Raw genomic sequence first — 12640 nt, 5'->3', positions numbered from 1 at the left:
GTAGTGGCGCTAATCAAAATACGAAACATATGAAGTTTCCTTCGCGTGTATTGTTGTTTCACGGTTGATTCACCCGATTAAAATGCGTGCGCAGAAAAGAAAAAACCGCAACAGAGGTAGTGCTTCAATATACTAAGATGTAAGTGTTCAGTCACAAAGTACAAGCAACTGCGTAAAGATAACTACATTCTTCTTTTTTTTTTCTTCATCAAATCTACACGTGGCTATATTCGGATAGTGATTCGCGAGAAAGAACGTATTCTCAAGTTTGTGCAAGGCCAACTGACACTCAAAATGACGGAACAGACTTTTTGGAAAGCGCAAGGAATAGCTAGATTATACTCGTTTAATGATATATTATTCATAAAGAACTGAAAAGTAACGACAAAAGTAACTTCGTTACTTTCATCGTTACCTCAGAAAAAAGTAATAGAACTACAGTTACAAGTTACATTTTTAAAAAGTAACTCGTTACAGTTACAAGTTACCGAAAAAGTAACGAAGTTACAGTAACGCGTTACTAGTAACGCGTTACTACCCAAGACTGGATGCAACCATAGTTTTTGCTATATGTTATCCCTGTAACATTAGTGTGCACAAAATTGTTCAATATAAGGGATAATTTGATGTAAACGGGTTTAATATAGTTGGGTTTTACAATATTTAGAGAGGTTGAATAATTCAATATTGTTGAATAATTCAATATTGTTGAATAATTCAATATTGTTGCATACTTAAATTCAATTCGAAGCGAATGCCGAATAAAACAGAATTCGATTGACTATTCGTAATAACCGAATATTCGCCCATCCCTAGAATTTAGTGGTTTTAGCAAGCGGTAAAGTGGAAGCCTCGGGGTGTCTTGCGCAGCAACCCCACCCTGCAAGGGAAGGCCGTGAATGCGGTGAGGAACCTGCTCACCTCGCACGACTGGGACCCCCGCTTCAATGACCTGGATGCAGTGCGCCCCAGGGTTGCTACGCTGTACCTGCCCCTGGTGGCGGTGGTCGTGGACGCCCTGCCTTGCCTGTACGACTGGAGAGCCGACAACAGGGGTGCGTGCCTGCCCTTTCTTTCCATCGAGCGTGGTTTGAGGGAATGCTCGAGGTGGTTCCCCCCATCTGGCTGCCACATCTCCAATCAATCTGTCTAGTGCCTCCCGTGCATTCAAAGCGGTCCACGAGTGCCGACATCCACACTCGCGACGACAGTGAATGCAGCTGTCGCTGTCGTCGCGGCAATGCAACTCCTGACTGGAGACCGTGGAGTGTGAGGCTGAAGAGCGACTTGCAGCAGAATTATTGCGATGCTTCCGCTGTTGTGCTGCTGCCAGGATCGCAGCAGGCAACACCGTGACACTTGTATGGTGTCGTCGGGCAGAAATTGATGGGCCGCGTTTGAATGCACCAGCATTCTGGGCAGTGTAATTTGGTTTACATTGTCCATTTGCGATAGTACGGAGAGAATTTGGGCTGCCTCCAAGCTTTCTTTCGTTCCTTGCCACACTCACGCGAATGGGGCTAGTCTGTGTGGAAGCCATCCAATTGCGAGGGTTTCACTTGCCCTCCCTCTAGACTATTGAGCATCAAAAACGGTCAGTTATCACCAGTTGATGGGACATTTGAAGGGGTACCTGGTTAGCGCGGTGCCTGATTGGCACTGTCTACGGGTTCCCTGGGGATCTCGGACGCCGGTTTCCATTTTAAGTCGTGTAACTTTCGGATTCACTAATTCAATTTGGCTTTGTCGGAGAGAATGTCCTAATTCTTGCTTTCGTGGGAAAACGTTAGGGTTCTTTAGTATTGAAAAATAGAAAGCAGTGCAGACAAGAAGAAGGACAAGAGGAGATGTAGACAGACAGAGCACTGACTCTCAACTGAATTTTATTGGAAAGCAACGCATTAAATTCGCCGTGAATAAATAGGATGCAATCCTTATCACCTTGTCATCTTGTCATGCACTGTGTCTATCATACACATGCACCCAGGAACGCCAGTTCTTTATCGAGTGGAGCGATTGAGGGTGCACTTACACATCATTTCCACTTGGAGATATGTTGTACGCTTGGGCAATCTCCCTCCTTGTTTGCTGTCTATATCCCCCCAGGCTGACTGTGTCTTCTAACATCGGTTCACGTCCACATCTGTCACAATGACTGGCGAGATTGCTCCGGGGCGATGACTTCATTGAGAGTGCATGTTTTCTTAGCCTGTCTGACCGATGTACACTCTATTACATGATTGACAGCCCCCTACACTGTACAAACTGTTTCCTATGTGTTTCTTTGTACATGCATGACTCTCGTAGTAACCCTGAGACATAGGAACAATACAAAAATGGACGAAACAAAGAAGTCTCTAACACAGCTTGAAATTTATTGAACAACCGTTGCCTTATATACATGTCCCAGACCTCTTTCACAACTCAAACAACCTTCTCGCCGACTACAAAGTATACCCCACCTGTCAACCTCTACCGATAGCCACATGTAAACCTTAATCACAAAAACATACAAGCCCAATGCACAAAAGAACACAAACCCAAAAGGACCAAAAAAACTATTCATGCATGACCTTTCTGTTTACCCAGATCTACTCTTGCACATAGCCTTCCCAACTTCGATGGGGCTGAAAACACCACCGGGAGGTTTTGTCTCTGCGCCACTTCCTTCATTACGTCACAGTGGTGTTTTCAGCCCCATCAAATTTGGGGCTGAAAACACCCATCATCATCCTGCCCGTCACTCCCCGCACTCCAGCGCCCTTCCATGAAGAAACCAAGCTTCTAGCATATACCTCCCTCGTAAGCGTGCAGTTGGAGTACGCATCCATTGTTTGGCACCCTCATCGAATGTATTTAACCTACGATATCGAGGCACTTTGAAATAAAGCTGCCAGGTTCATTGCTAAGAATTATTCTCGTACTTCAAGCGCAACTAGCATAAAACTGTTCCTCAACCTCTCGCCCCTTTATTGTCGAAGATGCATTGCTTTCACGAGCTCTATCACAGCTCCTCTCCTTTCAGCCACTCGTACGTTCATCTACCTTATCATGTTGCATCTTGCGTCGACCATCCCTTCAAAGTATGTCCCATCCTTCCCTGCACCAACCTATTAAAAAACTTTCCACTTCTCGCCATTTCCGAATGGAACAGCCTACCCAACGATATTGTGTCGATCACCTCTGCCCAAATGTTCACCACTTAATAACTAATGTATAACAACGCATATTGTTGTGTCTTATCGTTAAATAGTTTTATGTGTGCAATTTCTTGTTTCTTTGTTTTCTTATCTGCCAACTGCATTTTGTGTTGTTACTTTCATAGATTATTATTGTGTTTATGACCCTCTTCCCCTTATTTAATTCTTGAAAGGGTCTTCGGGGTAAAAAAATAAATAAATAAAAAGCTCACGAGGAGACTGGCTGCAGCATTATGAACGTGTAGCCCGCCACAACGGATGGACGGCTGAGCAGCACCTCCGGAACTTCTACTTCTCGCTTGAAGGCACTACGAGGCACTGGTTTGAGAACCGCAAAGCCTCCTTCCCTTTGTGAGAGTCCTGCGCCGCCGAATTAAAGTGGACGTCCATCAACTATCACCGTTGGCAGCAAGCGGAGGACCTTTTTCAAGCAAGGATGCAAGGCCCCAACGAAAGTTTGACTAGTTTTGTTGAGGATGTCCTGCACCTGAGTGCCCGGGCCGATCCAGAGGCCGCCGATGAGAAAAGACTTAAAACCCTCATGCGTGGCGTGAAGAGTGAAATTTTTTTAGGCCTACTCCGCAATCCCCCGATGACCGTCGTCCCTTTTGTGAACGAAGTCACCAACATCGAGCGTGCACTGTCGGTCTGAGCAATCCTTACCACCAACTCGCCGGCGTGCCTGCTCCTCCAACCATCGCATCTTCCCGACGACCTGAGCACCACCGGTGTCGACAGCCTTCGGGAGATCGTCTGTGACATCGTCCAGGAAGAGTTTCACAAGATGTTAGCCGCTGCTGACTACCCGTTATCTCCCTCGCTCGCCGAGGTCGTTCGAGAGGTGGTTTACCAAGCCTTTCAGCCTGAGGCTCCCGTCACCGTAGCAGCACCGAAGGAGCCCGCTCTAAGCTACGTCGCGATGGTCTGACGAGCTCCATCAGCCTCACATCCGTACATGGCGCCTCCCCGACAGAAACTTCCAGCGCCGCAGTATTCCCGACGCCAGAAAGATTGGGCACTTGTCCGTCCAGAACAAGCCGCGACAAGAAAGACTGACATGTGGAGGACGGCTGACCGACGCCCGCTCTGCTACCACTGCGGGAAAGCCGACCACAGCTATCGTGGATGCCCCTACTGACGACTTGGGCTGCGTAGGTTCCACCCGAACGACTTACGCCCAAAGTATGGCGAACGTCCTCGCAACATCGAGGAGCATCTCCGACGCCTGCCATCCTCAGTGCCGTCTTCCACTGTGAACCCTGCTGACCATTGCACGACGTTCAGCGTCTCCAGCGCCATGACCTTGCTGATAGAGCCTGTCTCCCCTGCTTCGTTGGGAAAACTAAGGCAGTAACACCTGGAGGAAGCATTGCCGAAGACGACCAAAGTAAAGATCCTCCAAGAATGCCGGAACGCTCCCACTCTTTTGACGCCACGCATCACAACAATGCTCCTGCAACGCTGCCCAACAACGTAATTGTGTTGCTATCAACGGCCACGACACATCAGCACTCGTGAACATCGGAACAGACTACTTAGTCTTGAATGGGAGGCTCTCTCGCTGCCTTCAAAAAGTGAGGACACCATGGGATGGCATGCAAATACGAACCGCCGGAGGCCACCTGATAACGCCTATGGGAAGGTGCACTGCACGAGTCCACATTCATAAAGACACCTGCACCATGAAGTTCGTCGTTCTCCAAGACCGTGCAAGAGACATTATTCTCGGAATAGATTTCTCGGGCGAATTTGGCGTTATCATCGATCTGGGCGTGAACCGGTTGACATTGCGAAAACCTGTCCCGCCGCCGGAGGAACTCAACGCCACATTATCCACAGTCCAAGTCATCATTAACCACGTGAACGTGTCGCCGCAATCGATTGTGTTCTTACCCGTCGGGACTAAGGACGCTGCTCACGGCAATGTTCTGCTCGAGGGAAGTGTTCAGTTGCTTCTAGGAAGTGGAGTCGGCATCGTAAGAGATGTAATGAAGCTAAAAGACGAGTGTGTCACAGTCCTTGTTTTTAACTTCCGACAAGAGCCGCAACATTTTACAGAAGGTGCTGCCATGGGCCACATTGAGAGACTCCGAGACTCAGCCGCAATCACCGCCCTCTCGGAGGACCCGAGTTCATCGCAGCAACACAACGCCGTCCCCGGAGCATGACTGACCCAAAGCTTCCTTCTGTTCAGCGACAACAGCTGCTTGAGCTTCTCGGCGAGTTGAGCGAGTGCTTCGCCACGTCCTGAAGGATGCGACAAATGACTGTAGCAAAGCATCACATTGTTACCAATGACGATGCGCTTCCTGTCTACCAATCTCCATATCGAGTCTTTTTAAAAGAGAAAGAGCTCATTCAAGAGCAAGTTCAGGAAATGCACAAACAACAACGGCATCCAGTCTTCGAGCAGCCTTTGGGCCTCTCCAGTTGTGCTTGTCAGGAAGGTGGAACCTTAAGGTTCTGCGTGGACCATTGTCGACTGAACGCCGTCACGAAAAGAGTTGTCTATCCACTTCCCCGCATCTACGACACATTGGACCGCCTGCACCACACCCAATATTTTCGTCGATGGATTTGAAGAGTGGCTACTGGCAGATGGAAGTCTACGAATGCGCCAGTAAAGTTCTTGTTGTGATGGGGAGAGGCGTCAGCTGTCGAAAATCCTCTCCCCAATCGCAGCTGGTGACTTCGATGGCGAGGCAGTGGCAGCGACGACGATTTGTTGCTTTAACTATACATTTATTAACAAACGGCCGGCGGATGACACATGTCCGCGACCGGCTTCGGCAGCTCTCTTGCCCGAACTCTCCCGATCCCGCTCCTCCGTGGGTCCGCCTCCGTCCCCCAAGGGGACACATTCCCTCCGTGTGACTGTGCCGTGCGCGCTCGCAGAGGGGCCATTTGTTTGTTCCTGCACACCGCCACTCCCCCTCCTCTGGAAGAGGTGGCCCTCTCGGCAATGCCAGCAAGCGGTGAAAGATAAACAAAACAACTATTTAAGGAAAACATATGCTCTGATCCTTACGCGACCGTGAGAAAACTGCCTTCGTCACGCCCGACAAACTGTACGAGTTCAAAGTGATGCCTTTCGCTCTTTGTTCACCTTCCAACGTGTCCTGGACACTGTGCTGACAGGTCTGAAATGGCAGAGTTGTCTTGTTTACTTAGACGACGTAGTAACAGTATTTCCTAGGGGTGCGCGAATACTCGAATATATGAATTCGAATCTAATAGAAAGCTCCCGAATAATTCGATTCATGAATTGAATTCCTAGTATTCGGTCACTAGAATATTCAATATATTCGGCCAAAGACGCGTGGTTTGCGCGGAGCTGACAGAAGAGCTGTTTTTTTTCCCGATGTTAGCGCCGTGATGCTAGACAGACCGTGTGAGAAACACCTCTTGGTCCTCCCATTCCACAAAAACTTAACACACAGGTTAGAAAAAAGAAAAGTAATGAACGCCACAAACTTTATAGCACGCAGATTTACTCACGATCGTGACACAATGTAGCCTTGAATCACAACCAAAACATCCCGTTTGCGCCGTTTCCAGAGAGGAATTGTTGGGAAGCCGGAATTCCACGCCATGCCTAATCCTTTTCACGAGTAAAGCCCCTCGTTTCAAATTGAGGCGCCGATGTAGAACACACTTGCCACACTCACAGAAATCGCCGACTGCAGTATCACAAAAAGAAAACAACGTTAACCACACCGATGAAACCAGCTGAGTTGTCGTCGTCCTTTTGGAGCTGCAAACCGCAAGTTCTGATTCGGAACGAAACAGAACGGAAAAATAGTATGCCTAGATTTGAGAGGGTTTCCAACTGTTCGATAGCCGCGTTTGAATTACGAACTGCGAGAAGGGGACGAAAAGACGAAAGTGTCGATCGGGCAGGCGTCGTCGCTCTTCCATTTGCTCGCCCTTCTTTCCATGTGACTGCAAAACACATGCACACTTACGACCAATCTGTGCAGGAGCCATCTCCGTGGTTTCAGTTTTGCTTGCTTTCTCTTTTAAATCTAGGCTCTCTAAAATGGGATAGATGGAAGGAGGAATGGATGCATAGCGGCAGTTGGATAGTGACTTGCGCCACCTGACCACATGTTTTTTTTCTTACTTCAGAATATATTGCTTAGGCCTGTTTACTCAGATTTAACCCCTATTTGTTTATTTATGTGAAATAAAATCCCGGGTGCCCTTTTTTTTTTTTAAAGGGGCCCTGCAATCATATTTAAGCGTCCACCTTTTTTCCGGTTTCCACGTCTCTTGGGGTTCGGGCAAGCCAGCGGGCACAGAGAGAGTAACTAAATATCAGTGCGTCATATTTTAACCGGACGACGCGGAAACCTCCTCCACCGACGAGGGCGACCCACGGTACCGAAAGCGCGCAAAATGTGACGTCTTTGGTCCTGGGCTTACTACTGGTCAGAGCCACTAAAAGCTTCTTTTTAGTCGAAATACAAAATATAACTGACGCGAACCGTTTCACTTATTTATAAAAGTAGTTTTTCTTCAGTATTTTTGATAAAAAAAGAAACGAATGCAGTTCATAAAGTACGGAAACAAGAAATGACCCGTCGACATACCCGCCACCAAGCGGTGGAAAAGGCGGCGCATACTAGAAAGGAGTAGTGGGATCTGGCGCCGACAAGGAAAGGTCCCGAATGTACGCGGCGGCGCTGCGGTCGTTTAGGCAGGAGCTTCCGACCGGCTCCGAGCGTTCCGAAGGCCTTCGGCGAGAAGCTTTGTCTTGCATTTTGGCCGTTTCGCGGTATGGCAGCGCAAAGTAGCTCTTATTCTGAACTGATCTTTACCCCGTGTTTGCTGTCGTTTGTGGCCAATGAAGTGTCATGCCGAATTAGTGTTTAATCGCGCAGCAAATGCAATGAAAGCCGTTCTGGCTACCCGCTGCATACATCCTATCCAGAACACGCTTCAATGGCGCCCTCTCGCGCCGTCGACTCGGAGTGCGGCAGCCGTGAGCGCTCGATGAGCCCACTACTTCTCCTCTAGCTCACGGCCTCTCTCAAGCAACCAAGGACGTCATGAGGGAGGTTATTTTTTGCTTGTTTTTGCAATTTTAATTTGCCTATAACTTTTAAAATAAAGGGAATTTTGAAAAAAGAAAAGTTTCACTAAGTTACTACGTTCGGTGCGCTCAGGTTCGGTGCAAATTAAAAATTAGTAAAAAGGTCATTGCAGGGCCCCTTTAAAATGGAGACCAAATATCGCAAAATGCCCCTTTTCTGAGATATACAAATATTTAAAAAAGTTGCGGTGTTAGGTCGTGCCTTTAACGAGAAAAAAAGGCACGCGTGGCTGTAACTTTGGGTTTTTTGTGACGCTTAGGGTAGATAGATTATGTTTGTGCCATAAAATTGGATCTTTAGTGCCCGACGTCCATCAGCAACTGCTTCTTTTTTTTCTTCGCCAGAATTTTTATACATTTGAGCTTTTGTTCCCAACGAGATGCATATTCTGCACAAGGTGCATACTCTGCACATATAATATTCTCATTCACAGCACACTTTGAAAAATTCATACAAATAAAATCACTATTGGATACTTGATATTCGGCTTTTTTTTTCTTAATTCGATTCGGTATTCGATTTGATAAGTACTATTCGGTATTGGCACACCCCTTGTATTTTCACATGATTTGGACGAACACTTGAGACGCCTCTTAGCCATGTTCCAGGCAATCGAAACAGCCGGACTCACCCTCAAGCCGGTGAAATGCCGTTTTGCTTATGACGAACTCAAGCTCTTATGCCACTTTGTGAACAAGGAGAGTGTTCTGACCCCGAGAAGACGCGCACCGTAGCTGCCTTTCCTCCACCGTCAGACAAGAAGGAAGTACGAAGGCTATTGGGTCTCTGCGCCTACTATAGCCGCTTCGTTCAATACTTCGCCAAGCTTTGCGTCGCTCACGGATCTCACAAAGGATGCTGTGAAGTTTCAGTGGGAAGAACAACAGCGGGCATTCGACGAGCTCAAGCGGAGACTCCAGGCACCACCAATCCCCGGCCATTTTGACCAGTTTGCAGAAATGGAAATCCACACCGACAGAAGTGATATTGGACTTGGCACGGTACTGGTCCAAAGGCAGGAGGGCACTGTCACGATCCTTCGAGAACGAAGCCTGACTTTGTCTAAGGCAGAGGGCAACTACTCAACGACAGAAAAAGAGTGCCTTGCTGTCGTCTAGGTTATAACGAAGTTGCATTCATGCTTCAACAGAAGTTCATTCCGCGTGATCAGATGTCACCACTTGCTGTGCTGGCTCGCCAATCTGAAAGACCCATCGGGACGCCCTACTTGGTGGTGTTTACGCCTGCAGGAATTTGACATGACTGGGGTGTACAAGTCTGACTGGAGGCACGCCGACTGTCTGTCGAGGGCCCCCGTCAAAGCTGAACCCGCCAGCACCGACGATTACGACGAGTGTTTTTTTGGCGCGGTAAATGTCAGCGACCTGGCAGCACTTGAGCGAGCTGATCCTGAACTGCGAGTACTCATCGAACACCTAGAGGGGACTACAGTTCCTCGGGTCTTCCTTACGAGCCCTGCCAACCTTTGCCATTCGACAATGTGTGCTGTTCAAAGGGAACTTGGGTGACAGCAACACGGCGTGGCTGTTGGTGGTTCCTACCAGCCTTCGCAAAGAAGTCTTCCAAGGATGCCATGGCGACCCGACGGCTGTGCACCTTGGCTCGGGACTCTAGTCAGGATTCGTGAGAAGTATTACTGACCTTCCAAAGACTACATAACTACACGAGGTCCTGTCACCAACGATGGAAAAAACCGCCGACGAAACTGGCAGGACTCTTGCACTTAATTGCGTCGCCGATCACCCCATTCCAGCAGATCATAATAGATTTGCTCGGCCCATTCCTGCAATCAACGCGAGACAACCGGTGGATAATTGTTGCAACTGATCACCTAACACGATACGCCGAAACGAAAGCCTTTCCATCGGGAACTGCCGTGAAAGTAACTCAAGTTTTTACAGTGGCGCTGTTAAGGGCTAGTTTCCCCAGTTTCGTGTCCGTTGACGAATAAATCTCAACACAAAATTCTGGACAGCTACCGCCATCTATGAGCGACAGTAGCAACCAGACAACCGGCAGGCAAGCCGCCGTCTCTCATAGATGGCGGCAACCTTTCCAGGCCTTTCCACTCTAACTTGCCGGCTTTCGGCCAGCCATTATATTCTTCTTCGTCCTCGTCTTTTTTGTCTCCCACGTGGTTATCAGTTGCCGTTTAGACTCATGATGGGTCGGCTGCATGCCCTTTCTTCGGAGGAATAAGAGCGGGAGCAGAAGGAGCGGTGACATGCACAGCAGCGCAAATGGTTGCGCAACTGCCACGAAGCCGCTATCGCCTGAAATTCCACTGTGTTGAGCGCTTCCGATTCCCTTGTGAAAGAAGAGCAGATCGCTCGCCTGGAAAACCACCGTCGAGAACAGAAGCTACAGCTTCGCTGCTCTTCCTTCTTCGCCAGAGTGGAAAGGCTGAAATTTTTTCGTTGGATGCATTGTCTTCTGGCACGGCACCCCCGAGGTCCTGAATACAGACCGAGGATCATCGTTCATGGCACAGCTGACGCAAGAGATCCTTTGTTTCAGCCACGCCATTCATCGTCGAAACGCAGCATACCACCCACAGACAAACGGGCTGACGGAACGGCTAAACTAGACCATCGCCGACATGGTGTCAACATACGCTGACGTGGAACACAAGACGTGGGACGAAGTTTTGCCGTGTGTTACGTTCGCCTACAACACAGCTGTTCAAGAGACCACTTGAGTTACACCATTTCAGCTAGTTCACGGTTGGAAAGTAACGACAATGCTCGATGCCATGCTACCCCATGACCCGACAGGAGAGACGATGCCCAGATGGTTGCTCAACGGGCAGAAGAGGTACAACAGCTCGCCCGGCTCAGGATTCAAGAAAAGCAACCACTACAACCCGTCGTCGGGACATCCACTTCCAGCCCAGAGACAGGATGTGGGTGTGGACACCGATCCGTCGTTGCGGCCCGAGCGAGAAGCTGTTAAAGCGAAATATTGGACCCTACAAGGTTCTTTGTCACCCAGGGGACTTGAACTACACACCTGACGGAATCTTGACGGAACCCAGCTTTCTTCACGCTGCCGTTTGCGACCCGAGATGGTTCATATTATTCGTCTCAAGCCGTTCTACGTGATAAAACTGTTGACGTTTTGTGCTCCAGGTTTCTCTTCAATGCACCATTACTTTTGTTTTGCTTTCTTTTGTTTTCGGTTGCATCGAGTGATACTTTTTAAAGGGGAAAGTAATGCCGCGCGCGCAGCTAGCCAAGTATGCAGCATGCCCGTGGTCCAATGGTTATTGTGCTTGGCTCCCACGCAGAGGGCCAACGTTCGATGCCTGGGAGCAGTTGCACCTTTTTGTTATTTCTGCAATTGTCGCGTTCTGGTGTATTCGAGAATTCTGTTGCTTATTCGAGATCCAAATGTTCTACGCGCCGAACCTTCTACGCCGATTGTTCCAGAAACTCATGCATGTACACAGGGGCTCCGCGTTGCGAGTCGGAATCAGTCTCGTTCCTGCTGCTACGCCAACTTCGACACGCACGATGCTCTGTTGTTATCCTCTGTTTCCTTTTTTTAATTTGGCACATGTTTGCCACACGTTTCAGTTCCCTCAGTTATTCTTTGTTTTGTAGTCATTTGTGGCAATATCCCGAGAGATAGCCCACCTAAAATCGAAAGCAGATCAGGTTAAAATAAGGAGCAGGCTAACTTTCGGTGTGCGATAAAAAGAAGTTGAAAAAAATTCAGAGTTTGCCTAAGCATTTTTTAAGAGTTGTGAATGCGAAAGCATTCTTGGCGCCGAGAGGAGCAGCAGCTGCCGCAACGTCGGCAGGGAGTGCGGCGGTGCGCCGCGCAGACTGCCCTGGCTCGCTGGTGACTGCTGCGCCGCTGGGTGAGGCAGCGGTGGGAGTGCGAAGCTTGGCGCGGCTTGTGCTGATCACGTGTCCTCTCCTCATCATCATTGCCCTAGCTCCGGGTACCGGTTGACGACGTTAAACCTCAAAGCGTAACATTAGGCCTAACGCCAGGCCAGCGCATTCCCACGTCCCCCCCTCCCGCTGCACCACCAGCAGTTCGGCTGGCTCCTTGGCAATGATGACACCGTTGCTACGGAGCCACAATGACACGTCGCAGCCAATGGGAATTTAGGTGCCATTCTTCGCTGCTACAGACAACACCGGCTTCGCTCCTTGGGACAGATAATGGTTTCGCATTACAATTGTAGTTTTAGACTTTGTGACCTACAAAACTTGTGATTGTAGGGATTCTGTGATTGTATGGTTATTTTTCGGGGGCAGCGCATCTCTCGGGATATTACAGTAGTGTGCTTTTCCGAGAATGGTGGAATTCAGA

At 48.8% G+C, this 12640-nt stretch overlaps 1 protein-coding gene across 2 annotated transcripts in view; it reads left to right on the top strand.

The window, feature by feature from the left end:
* LOC8025408 (dedicator of cytokinesis protein 7) overlaps positions 1–12640 on the top strand; it is a 278454-nt gene that overhangs the window by 150534 nt on the left and 115280 nt on the right. For both annotated transcript variants that reach the window (XM_040206825.3, XM_040206824.3), the window contains exon 22: positions 871–1055. In XM_040206825.3, the coding sequence (XP_040062759.1) occupies positions 871–1055 (185 nt within the window). The remainder of the gene's footprint in view (positions 1–870; positions 1056–12640) is intronic.

The sequence above is a fragment of the Ixodes scapularis genome, unplaced genomic scaffold (assembly GCF_016920785.2).
Source record: "Ixodes scapularis isolate PalLabHiFi unplaced genomic scaffold, ASM1692078v2 PGA_scaffold12__126_contigs__length_90152505, whole genome shotgun sequence".
Classification (NCBI taxonomy): domain Eukaryota; kingdom Metazoa; phylum Arthropoda; class Arachnida; order Ixodida; family Ixodidae; genus Ixodes; species Ixodes scapularis.
Note: the sequence above shows the minus strand (reverse complement) of the source record. Positions and strands in the feature narration are given on the sequence as shown.